We start from the raw sequence: 23,820 nt of genomic DNA on the forward strand, positions 1-23,820 counted from the left end.
ACATGTTTTTCAAGCAGTCTTTCACTGTTTATTATCATTTAACATACTTCAAACAGCAAATGTACACAATGACAAAATTAAATCCAGCTCCAAGACCAGGAACCATCTCTTGTTCATCCCCAAAAAATTCTCTAAAGCAGTCTTTGCCATGCTACAGCCCCTTTTGCAGAACAAGAAAAGACTAAGCAAACATGCATACTTCACTTTAGCCCACTTTTGCTGTCTGACTCAGCTGCTCCTCAAGGAAACAGTAGAATTTCCTCTCTATTGCTAATATTGCAAATTATTTTCAATCTTCAGAACTTGATATGACTTTGTCTCCTAAATCTATTACTGGTTATTTTGTGGATCAGCTGTCTGCCTTTTGGCATGGAATTTCAGAAGAAGAAAGTTCCATGTTCTTTGAAGCCCCAATTACACATCTTTTTCAAATTGTTACTCTCTCTATAATAAGTAGTTACTTCCAGAAGGTAGATTAAAGCTGACTTGTATAGTACCTCTCCTCTGAGAGAAGAAATTACTGTAAAGTAAAAAAAAAGACATGGTGGCTGCCATCCATACACACTTCAGAAAGCATCTGATATGGGATCACATGTGAAATATTTTATATGGAAAAAATAGGGACTGGTTGAAGAACTGAATGTATTGAAAGTGGGAAGGCTGCTCAGTGGTTGGTTGTGGGACAATTTTATTCTACTATTTGCATTAATGATCTTGGCACAGGAGAATTGTGCTGAGGGGTACAAATACACAAAATTAGCAAAAAAAAAAATCAAGATTCTCTGTGCACTACCAGATTATAGGAAAGATCTGAGTATTACTGTCTCATGTCTATTAAAAAGGCAAACATGATCCCAATATGCATCAGTCCAGCATTTACATCAGAGACATGGAAGTGCCACCATGGAAGGCAGTGGGGGAATGAATTCCATTCTTGTTGCCTGAGCTCCGAAATTTCTTCTGGTGCTAGTAAAGAGAATGGGTTATAAGCATAAAGAGGAAATGGCAATGTTCCCTTATGAAGGATGACTAAGTGTTTGAGGCTTTTAGCCTACAAAAACAAAGGCTTAGAAGAATCAGTTTGTTCACTGCAAATATACCTCACCAAAGGAAGCATCAAAATGGAAAAGATGTATTTAAAATGCAGGAGAGTGCTGTTTGAAGCTGCTACTGCAGTAGGACTAGATCCACCAGCCTGTGAGAACCCTCTCTTGTAAAAAATACCAGCTAAACATGATCAAACAGCTTAGTACATCTGGTTACATCTTATGAAGCAACTAAAATTCAAGGCATGAAAAGAGTAAACATTAATAAAAAATTTCAGAAACACAATAAATTAAAAAAAAAAAAAAAAATCAAAAACCTGTGTCACGCTTCAGGGATTAAAGTTACCATGTCCCAACAATTAGAAACAAAGAAATATCAATGTTAAAAGTATCTGATGAACTGCATGTCCACAATCTTGAAAGCAAGAGGTCAAATGATATATCCAAGCAAGACAAACATTTTAGAGTAATTAAATATGCCTAGTTAACTAATAAATACTCTTGAGCATATCCCATCTGAGAACTTCAAAGTGCCTCATAAAACCTTAACGATCTATCTCTCATTAAAAATTATGGTTGCATTATGTACTGTTTTACAGCTAAGAAACTTTGGACACTGATAAAGAGGGACCTGATCCATTGCAGTATGGAAATATATACTTAATATTAACTTCAATTGGTCTCCTGCCATGCACTTAAGTGCTTTGCTAGATCATAAATGTGAGCGGCTATCCTCAGAATAACACAGGATACAGGATACGAATGAAGAATGAGGTTTAATGACCACCTCTATTTGCATACTGTCGATGGAATAAACAGAACACAGCGTGGCATTATTCTGTAGATAACTGTGGGCCACTCACCACCATCATTCAGTCCACAAGTGACTCACAGATCATGATTTAGAAAATCCTGCTTCAGGATATAAAAGCTATCAAAAGAACACAGTACTAACAAAACCAATAAAATTTGGCCTTCCAGTAAGGATCTTTGAGCTTACTCCTAACCTGACTACACTGAGCTAGATTTTCAGTGGAGCACTAATTTAAATACCTAAAGTATAGTAGCAGGCTTTCCAGAAAGCCTCAGCACACACCAACTACTTGTATTTCAAAGCAGATAGTATGTTGGTATCAGTACATTTGAAACTCTGGCATGTCCAGTTCAGTGCCTGACCAAATACTATCAGTACTCAACTCCTGTGCAAAATCAGATCCATAAAGTCATGAGGCATCTATTCAAAATATGGCAAAATTAATTTTTTTTCACTTGCAGTGCATAGGTATGCTACTAAGGGTGAATCTGGGAAAATAATAATGAATGGTTTTAATGACTATAAGTGACATCTCTGGCCCTGCTTTCTTGGGAAGTTACCACTGCATCAGGATTCTCAAATGTGATGCCATAGTATTGTTGTCAAGCTATTTTACGATGCCATTAAAGTACTGTGGAAGTGAATCAGATACTGAACTCTGACAGTGAGATCTCATACAGGCTTATAAATTAAAACCCACTGATTCAAAATAAAAAGACTTAGTATTAACTATGTATACTACTACATTGCTCTTACTTCCTATCACAGCAAAAGTGACATTAGCTTGTTATTACAGGTATATTTCTTTATTTCTAGCTTCCTGAATGACAATGAAGGCTCAAAAAGAGTAATCTGAGCCCTATTAAAAGCAAAAATAAGGAGATTATTTATATTTTAACCCATGCAAAGAAATTATCCACCAAGAAGAATTTCTGAGAAAATTAAGTAGCTAAGTATATCATTACCATAAACGTCAAGTTTGCTGCTGAAATTCGGAAGAATATCATTCTGAAATACTTCTGAAAGATGCTTAAACCACATTCTAAATAAAGTTATACTTTTCTGTGCCTTTAACTAATAATTTGCTGAACCATGTGTTTCTAAACAAGCTTCACTGTAAGTTCACAAATTACTTCGGTCAGCACTTATCAACAGTTAAAGGGCACAGCAAAAGGATCTCACTGAGAGAATAAGAAGCAAGCAAGGACTAAGGCATACTCAGCATTAGACTACTACACTCGGTGTCAGCAACCTCAGACATTGAATATTTTCAATAAGATAAAGTCAACAAGATAAAGCAACAAGAGGCACCTAGATGACCACATTTATTAGAAATTAGTAGCAAGATTCATTAAAAATTAGTAAGCTAGACTCCTAAAACCTGTATTCAGATATCTGGAGAGAAGACCTAGTTTCAAATGCACTTCCTGAAGATCCTGTACTGAATTAAGATAAACATTCTTCAAGGTTAACACAAGAAGCACAAGGCATACAGAATAAAAAGCAATAACTATCATAAAAACTAACACGGTATTTAACCAACATAACCCTTCTTCTTGCCTTTTGCCTTAAATAAAATACATGTAAGTATATTTACCTTTGCTCCATGTTTATGCAGAACTTCCATGACATCATTATGAGCTTTTTCAGCTGCAACATGTAAAGGTGTCATGAAGCTAGAGAAATTAAAAAAAAAGAAAGATATTAGTTTTACACTCCTAGTATGACAGAGTCTTTTGGAAAATTCAGAAATTTCAGAAACGTACTCTTTGTTTTTCTCATTAACATTTGCTCCTTTCCTGAGCAATAGTTCTGTAACTTGCTTCCGCTTGGGATGCACAGCAGCCACAGCACAGTGCTGCAAAAAAAAGTAAATATAAATTATATTTCAACTACATCGATGACAAAGAACTTAAAGATACATTACTTCATCTCTTAATTACACTGCTAAAATCAGATGACAAAATTTACAAACAGAATCCATCATATTTCTGCTGAAACCTAACATACTGAACAAATACAAGCTAGTGATCAATGCTAAATTATTCTACTCAGAAAAAGTTTTCATTTTAAAGCTATTTGTCACTTACAAAAAAAGCGGTATGGTTCCAAATACATTAACCAGCTATCAGGACAAAACTGACACATAATGCACAAAGGAGGTAAAGACAAACGGTTTGAAATAGCCTAACTTTCTACAAAGGTCTTCCAAAAGAGTCCTTAAGATTCTGCTGCTCTTGTCAAATTGACATGACTTGTATGTTGCTTTGTTCCTTCTTCTACTTCAAAGTGTCCTGAACTTGTTTTTGGCTACAGATTATGTAAAAAGCAAACAGGCAATAAATTTCTCTTACAGTCTCTTTTTTAACATGCTGTGAGAAAGACAGACCTTTCACATAGGGCTTTTCAATGCTCACACCTGCCCTTGTGGGACACAGCCCACACAGCGCCCTGCTAGGTGTAACTGTTCTCCTAAATGCAGCTGGCATCTGCCACTGTTTCTCAACAGTGGCTCTATCAATGCATTCCTGAAGCCAGAAATTACCAGCATGGTTCCAGATAAGATTGAACAGCAGGCTTTAAAATCAGTCCAGAAATGCCTGTTTCAAGTTTGGATGTCTCAAGAAAGCAGACTATAAGAAAAAGGAGAAACTTTTGGATGTTGAGGTTAACATATTTACCTATGTTTTAAACCAGTAACCCATAAAAACCCATAAAAACCAGAGAGTCTCCTGGAACAGAGTTCTCTAAATTTCTAATAGCAAAACAACAGCCTTTACAATGAGATAGAACCCCAAACCCAATGCTAATAAGCAGCAATAGTACCAATAACCATCTTTTGCCCAGTTTCAGCCTTCATTAGGAAGTAACTTCCACTCAAGCTTTCACATTTCTGTTGGTCAGCAGGGCACATCCAAGTTTTGCAAAGGCAAGCTTTGTAAATAAACACAAAGATCAACATTTGCTTTGAAGAGTAGCAGTATTTTTAAGGCTTTGCAGATAATATCCTATCTATATTTCCTGCTAATATGATGAACAAGCCCTAAAACACACAAAAATGTGAAATACTGCCAAACTTCAGAGCAATACTGAAAAAAACCCAAGTACTTGTTTTGGCCTTTGTGGGGTAATAGGGTACAGACCCCAGTGGCCCATGGTAAACAATATTATGCTTAGGGTAGGAATAGCTCAGTTAGATTGTACATAATATCACCCAATCCTGGAAAATAAGGCCTTCCATTTGGACTGGAGACCACTTGGAAATCTCAAGTACAGGAAGCAAAAACTGAAAAATCACAGTCAAACACTTACTGAATACTGAAACAAATACATCAGTAGAGCTAAAATATCCTGTTTGGCCCAGCTGTCTCTGCAGAATGAGCAGGTGGAAAAGAGCAAAGAACATCATAGGACTATGAAGTGATCATTACACAGCTAAAGAGATGTCACACAGCAGCAGCTGATATACTCAGGAAGAAAAGGATAACGTCATTGCAAATTTCATACTGCTTTCACATTCAGTCTATAAATCTCTCTTCTCTATCTTGCTTCTAAGTTCAGGCTAGGATGCTGAGTCCTCCACAGAGGAAACAAAACATATGGATGCTTGGTACTCAACACACAGTGTTCCGATCACAATCACAATGTTTGTAACACTAAATATGCAGTTGTATCAGCCTACGGCTGAGATCTACCACTGTGAAGAAAATGTTCCACTGGAATAAAGTATCATAGCTATAGTGGTTTTAATAATACCATCAGTCCCACTCAGCTTCAATATCTTCATTGCATCTGGGATACTGGCTGTGTTCTTTGCCTCCACTGCTTCTTCAAACAATGAAACGAGCAGGATACTGCCAGGAAAGTCTCAAAGACTCCTGTTTCCATAGCTAATGTGGCATTGTCAGTATTATTCCAATCCTGTAAGACCCTTTCACAACAAGTTTACATATCCTATGAAGAAAAATTGTAATCCAAGCTTGTCCATATAAAACATGAAGGAAACACTGGACCGCAGGACAGAATTTAACCCCAGAAAAAACACAGCAACTGACCAACAAAAAAAGAGGGTGATGGGAAAAAAGAAAGAGAAGTGGAAAAAGAAAAGGTGGGGAGTGGCTGGAGGGTTTCTGTAATCTACTACAAGGAAGAAAAAAGTGATAAAATAATTCATATGGTGTTTTTCTGTAACAGTGATTTTATTTTAATATATAAAGTGTTTGATCGCAAATCCTCAATCTCAGATGATGAATGTATTTTCATAGTGTAGAAATAAAACTCCTTGACTGCCAAACTACCACCACATTTATCATAAAATAAATGAATTGACTGTATAATCTTACCAGTGCAGTCTCATGAGACTGTGGCTGCTTAAAATTAATGATCTCCAAAGCAAGTGTCTTTTTCACTTTGGCTAGGTCTGCCTCTCTGGCTGCTTGCAGTAAAGAGTGTCCTTTGAATTCATCTGTTAGAGGAAAAACATGCATTTAATATTCAGCAACATGTCACATTTATAAATGTTATAGGAGACAGGTAGCTATACTCAATTAGGAGGAAATAGGAGTGTTTCTTCTGCATGTCTTCAGGTAGTAGCTGACCTGGACACAGAACACAAAACATGTTTTGCTGAAACGAAAGGGACATTCTAAAGGAGAGGGGACATTCTAAAGGAGAGGGGAAGTGATTCCTTGAGTAAAATCCTTATAGCTTTTCCCCCTCTTATCCTCCACCCACTTGACATTAAATGCATATGTGACCTCTAAATTACATATGTATGAGTTCAAGTAAGCACAGTGCTATGACATATTCTTCAGAAAAAATGCATTACAGTACTTTTCAAAAATCCTATTGTATTTACAATGACAAAAAATTTACTGTAAAGCCTAAATAGACATAATTTGGATAAAATTATAAATAATAACAATAACAACAATGCATACATAAAATATTAAACTATTGGTCTTAAAGAAAGCTAACTGGCTAAGCATTTGAAGCCAGTCTGCTATAAGGATGAGAGACAGGTTTTGACAGCAGATATGTCTTTGCAAGTACAGAGAAGTAATTTTGTTATGTTCACATCTTGTTTAGGTCAGCAACTAGTTCATTTTAGTTTTAAATAACTTTGAATGTGAAAAGGAATGAGAGTGTTTCTCTTAAAATATACATATGAAAGGTAGGTTAGCAAAAATGATGTCTGACCCTGGAACTAGGAAAAAAAAACACCTTGATTTCAGTAAAAATTTTTCTTTCATAAGCAAGCTTGAAATACTAAACTTGTTAAAGAGGGGTTTTCTTCTCCCAGCTTTCTTTTAACATCTTGTGTATTTGTGGATTTATACATAGAAATAAATATTAATAACTTCTAAATTTTAATTTCAAATATAATTCAAATTTCTTTGTAAACAGAGCACTACTCAAAGCACAAGTACAAATAAATCCTGAAATAACAAATATAATGTAATTTTATTCCCAAAGTAACAAAAATCAAACAACTCAAGAAGATAATAAACATGATACTTGGCATATGAAAATACAAGATGTCCCATCAAGATACTGTCAAATTTGACATAGCGGCCACATTCGTATACAAATTTCAGTGGATATTAATGGACATGAATCCTTCCCCATTACTCTTGAGGAACTATACATATAGAAATAAAATGAAGTTTAAATAGATTTTTTTTTTGCTTGTTAACTTAAGTACATGGTTAATTAACCTTCCTCAGAGCCAGAAGCATCTTCCACTTTAGCCCAGAATACAAACTAGAGAAGTAGGTAAAAGGTACTAATGTCCTCTGCTTTTCTCCTAGATTAAAGTTTTCTGCTGTACATGATCTCACCACCTTCACATGCAAAGAACAGTGACAGATTAAAACTGACTATCTGTGATTGTGAGTAGTGCAGGATCACATGATTAGCATCAGGAGGCTTCTGCTCTACTGGAAAGGTGACAGACAAAACCAAAAACTTTATAATTGAGAATCTAGTTCTCAAGAAGTTTTCTGTAACTTCATAATACTCTGTTTCCATACTTGTCTCAATTAATTATCTTTTACAGTTTATTACATTGAGAAAACAAATCCCTCAAAGAGAGCTAGCAAAGACATAGGAATTCAAATTAGAGCTGAAAGACTGTTTTGTAAGCAGCATAAGGATTGCAGACTGCAAAAGAAGGTGATGGAATTTCAATCTCCAAGTTTGCACACCGAAGGTACCTACGTTTTGGAAGTTTCCATTTAAGTGCAATAAAGAGCCTCAATATAGAGGCTCTTATGTGACTCAGCTGGACTTCAAGCATTAAAAAAACCACAGTCACTGATTCAGCAGTGCCTTAATAATTTTACACTTAAGAAAACTGGGCAATATCACAAACAGTATATTAGAGGTACCTGCATACTTCAAAGTAAGCAGCACAGCTGCAGCTCCTCTGCTGCTTTGCATCCACTTGTGACACCCAAGGAAGCTGTCCTGAAAGGAAAGCATCCCTTTACACCCACCACCAACTGTTTGCAGTCTGAGAACACTTACAGGTCAGCCTCTCCCTGAGCTCAGGCGTCGGAGCCATATCGACCGCGCTCTTGCCGTGGCAGTTGACCAGCGTGGGATCTGCGCCGTGGCTCAGCAGGAGGGAGCAGACCTCCACGCGGTTCTTGGAAGCAGCCTCGTGCAAGGGGGTGAACTGCCAGAGGTCCATAGCATTCACACAGGCACCATGCTAGCACAGCAAATAAAGCCTCGGATTAGTAAGAAATCATCTTCTACAACTAAAATGCTTACAAATTTTCATTTTATTAAATAAAGTTGGTTCCACTCTTTCATATATGAACACATACGCAAAAAAAATAATTAAGATATCAGTATACACAAAAATACTGTTGAATCCTCAAAAAAAATTTGGAATTTCTATGTAAGCTAATCTTTGCACAGAAAAATTCAAATAAATTAAACTCTACTATCAGTCCAAAGAAATTAGGTGGGGAAAAAACACGTACACTGTTCCACACAAAGACCTAAAGCTGCAGGCTTCTGAAACGACAATAGGATGTTTGAAACCTGTTACTACAAAAACAAAGGTCTTGTTTTTCAACTCTAGTATAAATAGTTCATATCTCATGAATACCTAAATCTACAGTAATTACTTTCCATCCTTCTGCTTACCTTAAGCAGCAGCTCTGTAACCTCATAGTGTCCATATGAACATGCATTATGAAGAGGCACAAGACCACTGTATGGAAGAAGGCAAATGACATTTATTTAAGTAGCATTAAGATTTGCATTAAGTGGCTTTGACATGATCTTTCTTGAAGCTATTAAGGAGGGGGAGAAGTCCCATTCTGCATTCCATTTGCTCACTAGTGTTCTGCTTTTGCCTAAATATGAACTCCTGTTTAAAATGATATGTGAAAAGCAAAATTCCCCAGATAACACTAACATAACTCCTGGGTATATTATGAAGATGTAGAAATATCCATAGAAAGCAGACTCAAATTGCTGTTCCAGACTGTGGAATGACCTGATTTTACTCCATTTTTTATAGTACAACCTATTTAACTGTTCACGATACTTCTAAGAGAGTCCCTGTAATTTTTTGTACAGCTATGTTACTGCAGGCCATAGTTAAAACTGACACTAGCAAAGTAAATAACAGGGATTTGGTCATAAGCACAAGACTTAATAAAAAAGTCATGCATTGAAAAGGAGATGCAAAAAGGGCAATTATTGCTGAGGACAAAATGAGTTTAATTCAAGTCAAGCAAGACAGGCTACTTACGGATCAACTATGCACAATACACTGAAAACAACAATTAACCCTTCGCCATTTATGGAAAATACAGGGAGTGATTCCCAGAATTGCAAAATCAACTCAAAGAGCATTAGGACAGCAATTAAGTGAACTTAATTTTAAAGTAGTTGCTCTGAGAAGCAGCACTGCATTTGTCACAGGAGAGGGAAATTTGTTTGGGGAAATTTTCCAAACTGTTATTTTTCTATCATCGCTTTTCTTAATTACAACTTATGGGTGCATGTGTGGGACAGAGAGAGACTAGTCAGTCCACCGAGCACTCAAAAAACCTGCCCTCTTCCAAAATGATGGTCATCTCTAGGCCAGTCAGCAAAGACAATCGCTACAGCAATGCACCTGGCCACTTCTGCAGCATCCCCTCCCCTTTCCTCTTCCAGCACATTGCAACTTTGTGCATAACAACTGTAAGGGAAAGAAAGGACCAGTGGAAAAAGAGCTGCCTCCCTGGCAAGGCTTCTCTTTGGGAGTAACCAGAAGTGGTGACCATTTTGAAAATGCAGCCCAGTTCCTAAGGGCTCTCTTTAAATTGACCCCATTGAAGAGAACCTAAGAGGTCTATAAAATCAATGTAACCTAATTTAGCTCCTTAAATGAAAAGTGACATTTATTTATAGCATTACTTACCTATAAATTATGTATAAATAAGAAACAGTAAGGTAAAACAAAACAACACACTGATTGTAAATGTGTGATGCCACTGAAAAAAAGTGGGAGCTTACTAGGATGTTAGATATTTCTAAATACCTTTGGGTTAATTTAAAGTTTAATACAGAGTAAGCATATTGGTTTTCCTTTCTTTGTTCCCTTTCTTTCCCCTCCTGCTCCAGTACCCAGTTCAAGTTCAACTTAGTTACTTTTTACACTTTCTAAGCAAATCATTCAAACCTCATTACAGTATCCACACTGGAATTTTCTACCAACTGATGCTGAAATTTTTGAAAGGTGTAAAATACCTCAAACTTGCCTAATAGTGCTGGATCTACCTGAACAGGTACTAAATAGAGCTTTATTCTGGGATTTTTGTGTCTTATTTTCTTCTTGTGGTTTTTGGTTTTGTTTTTTTTTACTTGCATAACATGTCATTATGAATTTCACAATAATTCTGATTTTAAAAAGCCATTGGGGTGAACGGACGGACTGAAGCGCTACAACTAGCCAAACTTCAAGAGTTTAAGTACACTGAGGACTGGTTTGGAAAGAAAGGAAAAAAGCTAAGAAGTTGATTAGAAATCTTTTAACACTAGGCTGGACTCAGCAGAAAATGAAAATATAGGAAGTGCCTCAAGTTTGCTCATGGAGACAGAACACACACACATGAATATCTTACTTCTGAATACAAAATGTATGCCTTTAACTGGGGGCTCAATTTCTACAAAGTGAGGAATAAGCCCTCCTAACAGATCATCATGAAAATCATCACCTTACAGATCAGAAACGTGTGGCTGAGAACAATGCACAATATGTATAATTCCAGATTTCTGACTGCTGTGTACTTTTTGTGATATCTTGCCTAACTACCATCCTTACTGCAAAAATAGAATAGTTTAGCTTCTACTACGTCTTGATTTTTGCTGGCAGCATCAATCAAGATACATCTCCAAGGACCACAAGTTGTGAGCACATGAGCGTTACTGATGTTACTTGGAATTACATCCATACATACGCAACAGCATAATGAAACTACAGATAGGTTTTTCAATGCACATTTTTCACTAAGCCCCTGTATCTTCCCCCCACTGTCTTTTGTAAAATAATACTGTTAGTCCATGATTTCATAGGGTAGTCTGTGCACGGAAGTAAAGAACAAAGATTGGAAAAAAATTTCAAGTTGTGAAAAAAGACCTAAAACAAGTGCAATCATAACTGTCTGTTATCAGGGCTCTAACAAAGGTTCATTTACGATGAACCACACTCAGATTTTGGAAGCAAGTATCACATTCTCAGCCAACTATTTGAGATTATGCTACAACATGAACCAGAGAAATAAATCTTCATCTTGATTAATACAAAACCTCTGCTGCAAACAGATAATAAATCAGTTAATTTTACATACCCTTTGTCCTTTGCATGCACATCAGCACCATGTTGAAGCAGAAGCTGGACTATCCGAACCCTGTTGTAGCCTGCTGCGAGGTGTAAAGGAGTGGACTGTAAAAGAAAAGATGAAGAATGGGAGCCACATAAATTTTAACTCCTGCACTTTCTGCCATTGAAGTACTGTTAGTTTCTCTTACACATTGCATCAAGATAAGTTACAGTTCCCTTCTGTGATTAGCCAAATTAACAAATACAAAGCACGTGCAGGCCCCTCCTCTTGTCAATCCAAAAAAATGTTCCTTAAGGTGGGGAAGAATACAGGTATTCTTTAAGGGAATAAGAACCTCCTAGTTAAAACTTAATTTAAATTATGGCCCACGTTTGGTTTGGTTGGGGATTTTTTGTTTGTTTCTTTTGGTTCTTTTTTTTTCTTTTGGTGCCATAATTTTAGTTTTAAAATGCTACAGTTTGGGGGTTTTTTTAACTCACAAGTAAATTTATACAGTTTAGGCTGCATACTCACTGGTTACAAGACTGCTTGTATGTACACTTGTTGCAACAAGCGCACAAGAAGCAGACTGCAGAACAAGAAATAATGCATTTATTCCAAAGCAGGAATGTTTGTCTTCAGCTCCTCACCAAAAAGTAGCTATATGTGTTCTGTATTGTACTGTGCTAAGACACAGAGCAAAGTGCATGCAGTTTGCAGTTTCTTGCAAAATACAGATCTGCAGCAGTAATGCACCTTGCTGCATAACAGAGCAATAACACCTTTTTCCATAGATAACTTGTATGAATTTTAACTGAAAGCTTTTGAGTTGACAACAGTAATTCCCCTTGAAGTTTCTTTGAAAAAGATTTTTATTACAAAACAAATTTTGTGTGCTGTCTCAGTCTGAAAGGACTGGTTTATTACACAAATGGGTAACACTGTTTCCTTCTTCCCAAGGCTGAGCAGCAAACGATTTGAAAGCAATCTTTGTTGCAATTTGTGGCATGCAACCAAACAATACAATTTTATTACAGTAATACCCCATACATAAACCAGCTTGAAACATGGGAAAATTTACATATCTCACAGTATTATGCCAAGTACAGATTTACTGTCAGCATTAAAACAGTGTTATACAGTATTACAAGTGAGACATCACATTTCACTATTATTTCCAGGAATACACATTTAGTATGTCCATAACTTGTAGTAGTATATATTATATTTCATTAAAGTCTCAACACATTGCTACTTTGCTCCAGAAAGAGTAACTACTTTGGCACCTACCATGTGTCCTGTGTATCACAGTGAGGACACAGCTTGTACTATCAGAAATGACAGCACAGGGCATCTCTGAGAAAAACATCTGGATAACTCAGTTAATTAAGGGAAGCAGTTATGCAAGTTTCCATAAGACCCATCTTCAGAATTAGCTATACTCAAAATAAGGATCTCTAACATCCCTAACCCAAAGATCCCCAAAGCATTTCCAAAGTACAGAATACCAACAGCAACAAAACATGTCCCACCTTTTAAGTATTTGCCCATTCAAACTGTTAGGATCTATCACTCTAAGAAGCTTCTACTACTGAATTAACAACTTACATTGATCCAGAAGGCATTACATTCTTTTTACATCTGCCCCGATTATAAAATAGCTGGCTTATGCATATCATAAACACTAATGAAAATGTGGATAAAGATGATGACACTATTGATATTAGCAGAATACTTCAGTACTGTTTATTCTGACAGTTGCCTTGGTTTGGTTACTAAATCAAGCTTTATCAACTGAATTAGTAACTCAGAAAACCTGAAAGGAATTTGAAATGGGCTGTAGAAAAGTAAGTCTATTGAAAGGTCTAAACGCCAGAAGGAACTGGAGCAAGCACCAAAGATTTGGACCACTTCAGGATCCTTTAACCTCACTATGATTAAACTACATCCATTCTTGTCTGTATGCCACTTCTAAAACAATGATGGCAGACTTCCAAAATGATGTTTTACTCATATTAAACATTATTAACAGAGATATTCTCAATAAAGATACATCAACCCCAGAGTCTTGTTCATTCCTTAAAATTAAAAGAAAAACTATTATGACCCAAGTTGGGACTGGGCACTTTGTATTTCTAGGGTTAGTAGACCTGCACTTGCCAAATAACTTCATAAGAGAAGGAACTCAAAACATTTCAAGTTTATAGTTGCAAGACAACATAAGTGAAGCAAAACAGTGTCATACCAAATCTTCAGACAGCTTATATCGCCACCTTTCAGAAAGGTGAGCTACTTTCTTCTCCTTGGGCAAGGTCACACAGACAGCCCAGTCCCACGAATGAACACAGCATACCATGTCTTCCCCAACACACCACCAGTATTTAGCTGCAGCCAAGCACCTGACATCTGGCCTTCTGATCCACAGCAACTTCAGTGAAGCTGCATCCCATGCTGGGGCTGCCTCTCTAAAGAAGAGTCAACTGATGCTCCCTGTAACCATCCCTGGAGATGGGGCTGAGATCTCCACTGCTCTGCATGCTTGACTCTGCAACTGCAAACCATGTATCCCAGAGGAACACTCAGTGCTGGAGAGGAAGGGAGTTAGAGGGCCACAGAAACCACTTGACTGATGGGCAAGGACAAGTGAACACACCCACGTAGGTGTGCAGAAGCAGTGATCCTGGAGGACTGCTCCTCCTGTATCCACAAGCCAACATTGCCAGTTGCTCATTGGTTTGGCTAAAAGGCTCCTATAAATGCTGTCCTTACATGTGCTTCAGGAAGGAGAAAGCAGGAAGGTCCTGCCTTCATGATTTTTTTAAGAACTGCTTTTCCTTTCTCATAAGAAAGTGAATTCATTAATATTATAGTTAACAGTTAAAAATACTAATCTGGAGTTACAAGCTTGTATGCTAATTACAGAACCTTGGTACCTAAAAGATAATGTTGTGCAACATGAACTACTCATTACATGCGATTATGAGCCCTAAAAAAACCACCAACAACACAAAACAAAAACAACAACAACAAGTGAATGATGGCAGCAAAGACTGACTTTTAAAATTAACATGCTATTTAAATAGCACCAAAGAAGTAGAAACTATCTATCACAAAAAGCAGTATTATATACTGCACCTGCAAGGTATATCAAACAAATTACTTTGTATTAAGAAAAGAGTTTTATTTAAGCTATCAATTAACCCTTCCTTCCATATCTTGCAATACTTGGCATGACTTACTAACAAAAATCCCTAGAGGGCACTTACCTTCCAAGACTCACAGTCACAGTTACCAAGCCAATCACGCTGTCTTGCTTGCTAGTTTAATTAAAAAGAGCATAACTCCATTTTTATTAAGTAAAGTAGACCCTCATGCAAGATGCTCACATTACTTGAAAGTTTTATGGCAGCTGTAATTGAGTCAAAGCAGGTACTGTGCATTTCAAGGAACATCACTGTACACAGGATGGCAATCACTGTCAACCCGTATACCTACGATTTATACTAAAGCAGGTATTTTTGCTTGCAGTCTTTTTGATAATGTGTTGCCTGGGAATACAAGATATGCACTTTTTAGATTTAAAAAAATGAATATACAGCAGTTTGATAGTATTTTCAGTGAGACTTAGGTATTTTCACACAGCTTCATTACCAACAGCTGATTTGTCAACCCCTGTTTAAGGTCAGCCACCTTGGACTTGCTGTCCCCTGCTCACGGGCCTCAAACAGCAAGGGCCCTGAGGAATCTCCAACACTGTAGGCTGCTGAGCAGCTTCTACTGAAATCTGGAAATTGGTTTCAACAAATTGCCCACAGGCAATGTGGGAGTGCTGCCTCCAAGCACAATCCACTTCCCTCCCTTATCTTGCTAAAGACTCTTCAGCAGCTCTTAGATGGTAACGCTGCCACTGCCTCTGAATGCTTCATTTTCAGATTCAAATTGCACATTTTAAGGGCAACTTTAAACCAAGGGATCTTATGTAACGATCTTACATTATGCATTATCTGCATGATTAATAACAGCTGCAGGAACTGTTGTAAGAACTAATATTCCCTGTCCTTGCTTCCAACTACCGAATCTTTATATAATGCTATCTGATAATGATCTTAAATCAATGCATTTCTCTCATTCTCAAGTTGCCATCCAGAAGGCTATTAAAATCATCAAACAACAATCTTATTACATATATGATGTCTCATCATACATCTTATTTACAACACTACATAGTCATTTAAAATTAAATAAATTAATTTAACCTTCTACAAGAAGGACATTCTCATAATAAAGAGGCAATGCCCTGATTTTGAGAGCAAGTTCAGGCCTTGACATATTATGACTACTCTCACGCTCAGATGGACCCCACAGGGATATGCACCAGTAAGTATGGCTCTTACACAAATAGGCAAACAAGTAACACTTGGAAAAAATATCTAAGGACATTTGTATGCTTATTGTTAACTCTTCTACAACACACAAATGACAAAGGACATTTAAAAAAGAAAAAAAAAGGAGGGAGAAGGAGGAATTTTAAAATGTTTCATGTAGCCTTTAATATATGTGACTTTTTTTACCATGTTTATAATTATCTTCAGGTTTGGTAGATTTGGAAATTGCAGGTATGCGGCAAACTCCTATTTAACATAGGTCAAACAAAACTTTTATTCTAATCAGATCATACTGCCCGTAGAGAACAGTAGCAATAAAAGTATCCTAAAGCATTTCTAGTTTGTCTTACAAACTCCCTTCAGAGGAGTGTTTCACCTTCTTTGAATGAAGGGAAGAGCAGAGAGGTTTCTAATTGTAGAAGGGACCTTCATTTCAGTTTTATACAAAAGTGTTTTGAAAGATGTCCTGACTCCTCGTAAGGCAAACAACTCTCTCTTCACTACATTAGAATTTATGACAGAATCTTTCTTTTTAATCACAATAGTCTGTGCTTGATGCTGCTCTCTTACAGACATCTCTAAAATGAACTGCATCAATCATGAGGGTACACCAGGAAGACATTCCGGATGCAAGCAGAGTACCTCTTGTCACCGCTTTATCATTCTGATTAATGGGGTAAGAAAACAAGTTGCAACAACATCACAATCGTGCAGACACATTCCTGAACTTTTCCACTGTGGAAGTGATCAGGCTTCTCAGATACCAACTTGCATTCTAATTTTAAACAGTGTACCCATCTTACCCCTTTGTTTTTAAATGCAGTTCTAAGTTTTCTTGGGAAATACCTCATTGACATTTGTTTGTATGGTGCCAAGCCTGGGTTTATATACAAAATATTTCCTTCTGGAAACACATATTTCAAATAACTCAAAATAATTATTTTATATTCATGCTACAATGCTCTTTCTTACACACCAAGTACTACAAAACAAAGGTCCCTAACCTTGACTGAAGATTCATGCTCTTAATAAGCAAGAAAGGGCCTGTGCTGTTCACCACCCACAAAGCTTGTCAACTTCAGCCAGCCAGATCATGCAGCTTCCTTGGTCATTTTATAGCAGTACTAAGTTATTTAAATTCATGGCTGACAATTACGCTTTAGGGACAAACTTAATAGATGCTACTCCAGGAAAACTAGTAATGTTGGACTGCTGACTGTAGATGAGCTAGCTGCAACTCCAGAGATAAATAAGCACAGGGATGAAGAGCTTAAACTACTTATCTAAAAAATCCTAAAACAAACAAGTAAACAAAACAAAAACCCCTACAAACAAACAAAACTCCTAAAGATAAGGATTATTAAATGCTTAAGGAAGACATTTCTCACTCCGCAGTTTTCAGTGATAACTCCACTGCTTCATCTTAAGAACACAGCCAGTAGTACTTAATTAGACAGACAAACAGGACAGGCTTAGTACAGTAAAATTCAGGAAAACATCATGTCACAAATTTAACAGACAGTGCTTCCTAACAGCTAATGCCAGGGAAAATGAACTGAACAGCTCACCAATTCAGAATCTGCAAGTCACACGGTATCTTTATTTAGTGCTCTGGTATATCAGATGATCCTTTAGCAGGTGTAGGGGTAGTGGGGGTAAGGAACCAACTGTTTTGAGCTGTAAACCAGCAAAGACAAAACCAGCTTGATTTCACAGATACAGTAGTGCTAGGGCAGAGCATCATTGGGCAAAAATGTTCATAAACCACAGGAAATTATAAGAGTTAAAAAACACAGAAAGAGAAGACTAAAAATACTGCAAACACACTGACAGAATAAGCCCTCATTTGGAAAAGGTTTACTTGGGTGAAGACCAAGACTCTTCTACTCCTCATATCCAGTGAGTATTCGACTCTATTGCTTCACAGGGGGCTGTACTGTCCACACTATTGACTACTAAATGTTTCTTTAGTAGATCTGACCTTTGAGAGACAACACAATTTTCTGACTCCACGTCTGAATCTCTAAGACTGTGTGACAAGAGTTGGCATCAGTTCTACACATTAACATAGTGACCCTGTTGTACTGCAAGTTGGACTAAGTGTTGACAAATAAGGGGGCAGGAGATTCATCACAGAAGAGCTTTTTTAATCACCTACATACCTGGGGTAGGGAAGGACAAACAGGATGACAAGCATAATTTTGCAGAAGGATAGACAAAGAAATAACTGGAGTGTCTCTGTCTCAAGGCTAAAAGAAGGCAGAAGAGTAAATAAGTGGTTTTACTTTTCTACTCAGGAATTCCTTCTGGTAGCATATAGTGCCACCGAGCAAAAGAGGGTAAAGGGCAAAGATGTCTTTCCTAACAGGAGAGAAAACATGCAAGCATTGCAGGACCACACAACAAAAGAAAGTTTCATCTGCAGAGGCAAGCTTAAGGTGCATGTTTGAAGACGACCACGAAAAAAACCTTACTAAATTCCAGAAGAAAAACCCTGTCTCCCTCAACCAGCAGGTTTCTTCAGACGATGACACTTGACTTGCAAAATTATAGAGATTATTATATTTACACCAGGATGGCAGATCCTTAATCCATGTAGATAGCTCTGGAAGTTATTCTCTTAACAGTAGCTATATAAAAAAAAAGACAATAACTCAAATTCATTATTTCAGAGAAAAGGAAGCAAAATCAAACCCGAAAGAGCATCATAACTTCCCAAATATTAATGAGGAAGCTTAGTTCCCTAACAGCTCCATACCAAGGTGCTGCCATTACTTTCAGGTGCATCCAGAAGGACAGACTAAGAGGGAAATTGTAAAGGGCTAGGAGAGACACTTAAATCTTTAAACGAGAGAACACTGTTGATCTCTGAAGGATTTTACTAACAGTAGGTCCCGTAAATGGGGCACTAGTGATCCTTGACATCTTCCTAAACAAGAATTAAAATGCAACACCTCCTCCCTCTCCTGAAACTCTTCTGTACTTGCACGTATCTTGACCTACCACCCATTTGGCAAAATAGTTCCACAGAGGATGCGTCAAAAAAGCTGAGCAACTTCCCTCACAAAACCACAGTATACTCAGAAAACTGACCCTTACAAGAATCTCTTCCATTTCTACATGCAAATGATGAACGTTTAGCTGGGGATGGAACTGCAATACAAAAAATTCTGGAGCTTCCAACATGAAGTAGCATTTGTAGTTTTCCCAGATTCAGAAGCACAGAATATATCTCTGGCAGCACTCAATGACACAAGGGGACGAACTTTGAGATGGATTATCAGAGAAGCAGAGGAGTATACACTGTTTCTTTGGTGATAGATGCTGACAGCTGAGGGAATAGTGGCTTACTGAGCTACAGAGAGAAGTTGTTACAGTAAATATCTACTCTCTTCTCCTAAAGGAATGTTGCTGATGTTATTTAACACTGAAAGGAGATGTATACTGCCTTGAAAGACATAGTAGAACACTCCACCGAAACTACTTAGAGTATCATTGTGTCCAGCATGGCCATTTTTGTTGCTTCTTTTCATCACCTAGAATCTGTCAGAAATTCAAGTCTGAGGTGAGGCACTGAGCACGACTGGCTCTTGCTGAGGCCAAGGTGAGAAGAAGAAACTGGCCCAGCAAGGTTAACTTAAGTCATCAGAGGGTATTCAAACCTCTACTAGTCCAAAGAGCAGCTAGTAACATCCGCCAGCCAGAGGAAAAAAACTCATCTGAGCTGGTGGACTGAGAACACAGGCACACAGGATCTTCTCATGGCAACAGCTGGAACTTCTTATTTGTTAAATTGCACACTGGAAGCTGTGATTCAATTTTAGTGCACAGGGATGAACAGATGCTACTCCTGCTGGTCTGAGCAATGGGGTCCAGAGAGTGAAGTTTCTGCAGTTTTTGAAAGCACCTTAGTGCCAGCCAGCACAGTCTGCAGCCCAAGTCTCAGCCCATCAATCTTGTCAAACTGCAAGCTGCAAATGCTTATCAGTCCAGGAGAGCAAGATGAGACAACTTTCTCTCCTCTTCCCGCACCAATACATATATTTTTAGCCGTGCTGTCAGCCAGGGTCAGAAGTCTTAGAATCCTGTGCTTTAATTATTTGTTCAGGCTGCTGTTCCCGCTTTTTAAGGAAATATTTTTGGTTCATTCTGGCAGCACAAAACAAGTGTTAACAAGAGGTTCCTGTCCAAACAGTCATGCCAGATAACTGGGGAAGGCCTGCATACCAACGTTAAAACGATCTGAAGAAGATGCACACTGGAACACCAGGGAACCAAAACTGCTGGGTTTTTTGCTGTTGCAGTCTCTTTCTACTTGCTATCATAATCTTCATAGAGTCATAGAATATCCTGAGTTGGAAGGTACCCATAAGGATGATCAAGTCCAATTCTTAGCCCTGCACAGGACAGCCTCAAGAGTCACAACCACGTGCCTGAGAGCATTATCCAAACACTTCCTGAACTCTGTCAGGCTTGGTGCTGTGACCACTTCCCTGGGGAGCCTGTTCCAGTGCCCAATCACTCTCTGGGTGAAGAACCTTTTCCTAATATCCAACCTAAACCTCCCCTGACACAACTTCAGGCCATTCCCTTGGGTCACCACAGAGAAGAGATCAGTGTCTGCCCTTTCTCTTCCCCTCATGAGGAAATTGTAGACTGCAATGAACTATCCCCTCAGTCTCCTCTTCTCCAGGCTGAACAGACCAAGTGACCTCAGTCGCTCCTTGTAAGGCTTCCCCTCAAGGGTCTTCACCATCCTCACTGTCCTCCTTTGGATATTGATAACTTAATATCTTTCTTATATTGTGGTGCCCAGAACTGCCACAATATTCAAGGTGAGGTCACCCCAGTGCAGAGCAGAGCAGGACAATCACTTCCCTTGACCGGCTGGCGATACTTTTCCTGATGCCCCCAGGACATAGTTCGCCCTCCTGGCTGCCAGGGCACTGCTGGCTCATATTCCACTTGCCATCGACCAGGACTGCAGGTCCCTTTCCATGGCACTGCTTTCCAGCATCTCATTCCTCAGTGGGTATGTACATCAATCTTTTTCCGACTACAGTTGACTAACAATCTTTTATTTCCCTTTTCTTTTTACATATTTTATTATTTTTACCACTTCTCCCATTCCATCTTTTTATATTTACTTTGCTTTGCCTCCTTCCCCTTCCAACTAGAAACGTTACGGGCTTTAGTTTGTAAGATTTTCACATAATTATGAAAGAAAAGCTTCTTAGAATACAATAATTTGACCGTTCTCTTTACTAACATGAATTCAAATCAGCATTTCACTCATTTTATTGAAACAGGGGTCAGAATGAACTCTGTTAAGAACAACACTTGCAAATTGATTGCATTTCAGCTCCAGTGCTCTGTATAAAATAAGTATTTATACCTCGTAATTTGGAATCAAATTAAAACATTAAATATAAAATAATTCATAAAATTAAATACACAAAACGTTCCTATTGCATTACAGTGATAATTTACAAATTTTAGAATTTAATGCCTTTATAATCCAGTCAAACAGACTTCACTGTTCCTTTGAAGAGAAGCCTTGCAAATACAGGAAAAAAGGCAGAGAATTTATCTTGTACTTCCAATTGAAAAGTTACGGTTATTAGAACATGAATATTCTAAAGAATTTAATCTGTAAGAAATAAGTTTCTTTTATAAGTAGACATATTATATTACTTGGAAAAGACTAATCAAATCACTTCAATTTTCTTGTTCATCAATGACACATCCATCATCAATTACAATGCCCTATTTTGGCATTTTCCTCCCCTTTTATCATTCATCTGCTGCCTTCTCAGTCAACTTAAACAATACTTTTAGAAATGGTTATATAAATACACCTCTTCTTGCACGTAAGTATTTGCAGTTCTTTTCATTCAGAACTAAACTGATGACTCTAAATTATCCATACAACCTCTAAAGTCAATGATGGGTTTGTACGAGCAAGTGATAACTGATGTGCTGAGAGAAATCAGAGTCAGCAAGGGTAAAAAACACAAGGGCTTTGGGTGACTTAGGAGGTGAAAAATGTTTGGATGCTATCAGTGCCTGTTCTACAGAGAAGGTGCCTAGGGAGGCCACAAGGGTAAATGCAACTACATTGCTGGTACCAAGTGACACCTGATGCAAAACCTTGCAGTTGGAGTTGTCTTTAATAGTAGCTATAACACACTCAGACTCATCTACAGGGGAAATGCCTGCTAAAATAATCCAGCATGATGCACTAACCTTCAGAAAGTGATGCTGTGAAAAAATGGCAAGTTTTTTTAACAATAAGCTAAGCGTGGTAGGTAAGAGAATTATGTCCTTGCAAACAGCATAAAAACTACTAACAAAAGCAACACTGGAAATGCCATGCTAATGCATACCTTCTGTTGGGAAGGGCTTGATATAGTGAAGGAAGCCAGCATGACCAACAGCAAGCTGAAAGAGTTTACTAGAATTAAGAAGACATTAATCAAAAAGCTGAATTTACAAGCTGAAGAAAATAACAAGGATCACAAATTCCAGCAGTTTAGAGGTAGAAATACAAGTAGACAGGCAAAAACAGTTTAAGTTGTAACTGGTGAAAGGAATTCAGACCAGCCATACTTCTTGCAACCCACTAGGAGCACAAAGTGCACAAGCCAGTCCAGTGTGGCAAGGTGATGCTAGGTCAAGAAATGGAGTTCTTACAGGTGAGAAGACATTGTGAAGAACTAAAGGAACTCTTTACATGATATACATCTTAGAAGAAACAATAACTCATACCAGGATCCTGGTGAGCGAGCATGTGCATATTGGGGAGCATGGGGAAGCTTGGCAAAGGATTTGTCTGAAACTAGTGCCATGGTCTAGTAACCACAGCAGTAGTGGATCAAGGGATGGACTTGAAGATCTCAGAGGTCCTTTCCAACTTGACTGATTCTATGAAATCCTTGCCAATGGTTTATATGAAAGATGATATTAGGTCATCTTCCAGAGATGGGAAACAGTGTACAACTAAATGATAGATGCCACAACAGAGGAAGGTCACAAAGTACTTTAATATCACATTCAAAAGTGAAAAGCAACATAAAAGTAGAACAGTTTACTTCTCAGTACTTCTCATGTTCACATAGAGGGATTTTGAGAGAGAAGTGACACCAAGCATAGAAATAGCACCTACAGTATTCACTATAGTCAACCATATACAGAAGCCAAATGCATACAGTCCATGGACATTTCAACTCAAAACAATCTCAGCAAGCTCTGTGAAGGGAAGGGCTCCACTCTCGAGATTGCAGTAGAAGAAACATCATCAGTACTCAAATTCTGGGTGCTCTGTGTCAGAGCCAAATCTAGAGCACAGCTTTGAGTTAATGTACATAAAATATTACATGGCAGCTCTGCCCAAGTGTGGCAGTTTGACTTGTTTTCTCTTGACAGTAGATGGATAATAGCATAATGCAAGAAGTCATCTCCTGTGTGAAGCTAATCATCAAGGGGAAAACAGTTCATGAATAAAAAAACCCCATACCTTTAAAACATTTGAAGGCTGCCTGAGGAGCACATTGATTAAGATCTAAAGCATAAGATTTCCTGAATTTTACAGAACAATACAAAGAGAATGACTACAGAGAAAACAATTTGTTTGCAGTCCTTCAGCGCACAATTTCTGTTTGTGGACACGATAGACTATACTTCAAATAACAGGTGAAAGGATACTCACTGAAATGTCTGGGGGAAAACTTTTAAGATCTCATAAG

General features: G+C 37.8%; 1 protein-coding gene across 1 annotated transcript in view; it reads right to left on the reverse strand.

The window, feature by feature from the left end:
- TNKS (tankyrase) overlaps positions 1-23,820 on the reverse strand; it is a 133,450-nt gene that overhangs the window by 27,731 nt on the left and 81,899 nt on the right. The window contains exons 6-11 of the mRNA XM_027721622.2: positions 11,718-11,812; positions 9,019-9,085; positions 8,389-8,575; positions 6,204-6,325; positions 3,627-3,718; positions 3,458-3,536 (exon numbers count right to left, since the gene is read on the reverse strand). Coding sequence (XP_027577423.2) covers positions 3,458-3,536; positions 3,627-3,718; positions 6,204-6,325; positions 8,389-8,575; positions 9,019-9,085; positions 11,718-11,812 — 642 coding nt within the window. The remainder of the gene's footprint in view (positions 1-3,457; positions 3,537-3,626; positions 3,719-6,203; positions 6,326-8,388; positions 8,576-9,018; positions 9,086-11,717; positions 11,813-23,820) is intronic.

This window comes from Pipra filicauda, unplaced genomic scaffold (assembly GCF_003945595.2).
Source record: "Pipra filicauda isolate LSUMZ 115617 unplaced genomic scaffold, ASM394559v2 scaffold17_size4572894_pilon, whole genome shotgun sequence".
Lineage (NCBI taxonomy): Eukaryota > Metazoa > Chordata > Aves > Passeriformes > Pipridae > Pipra > Pipra filicauda.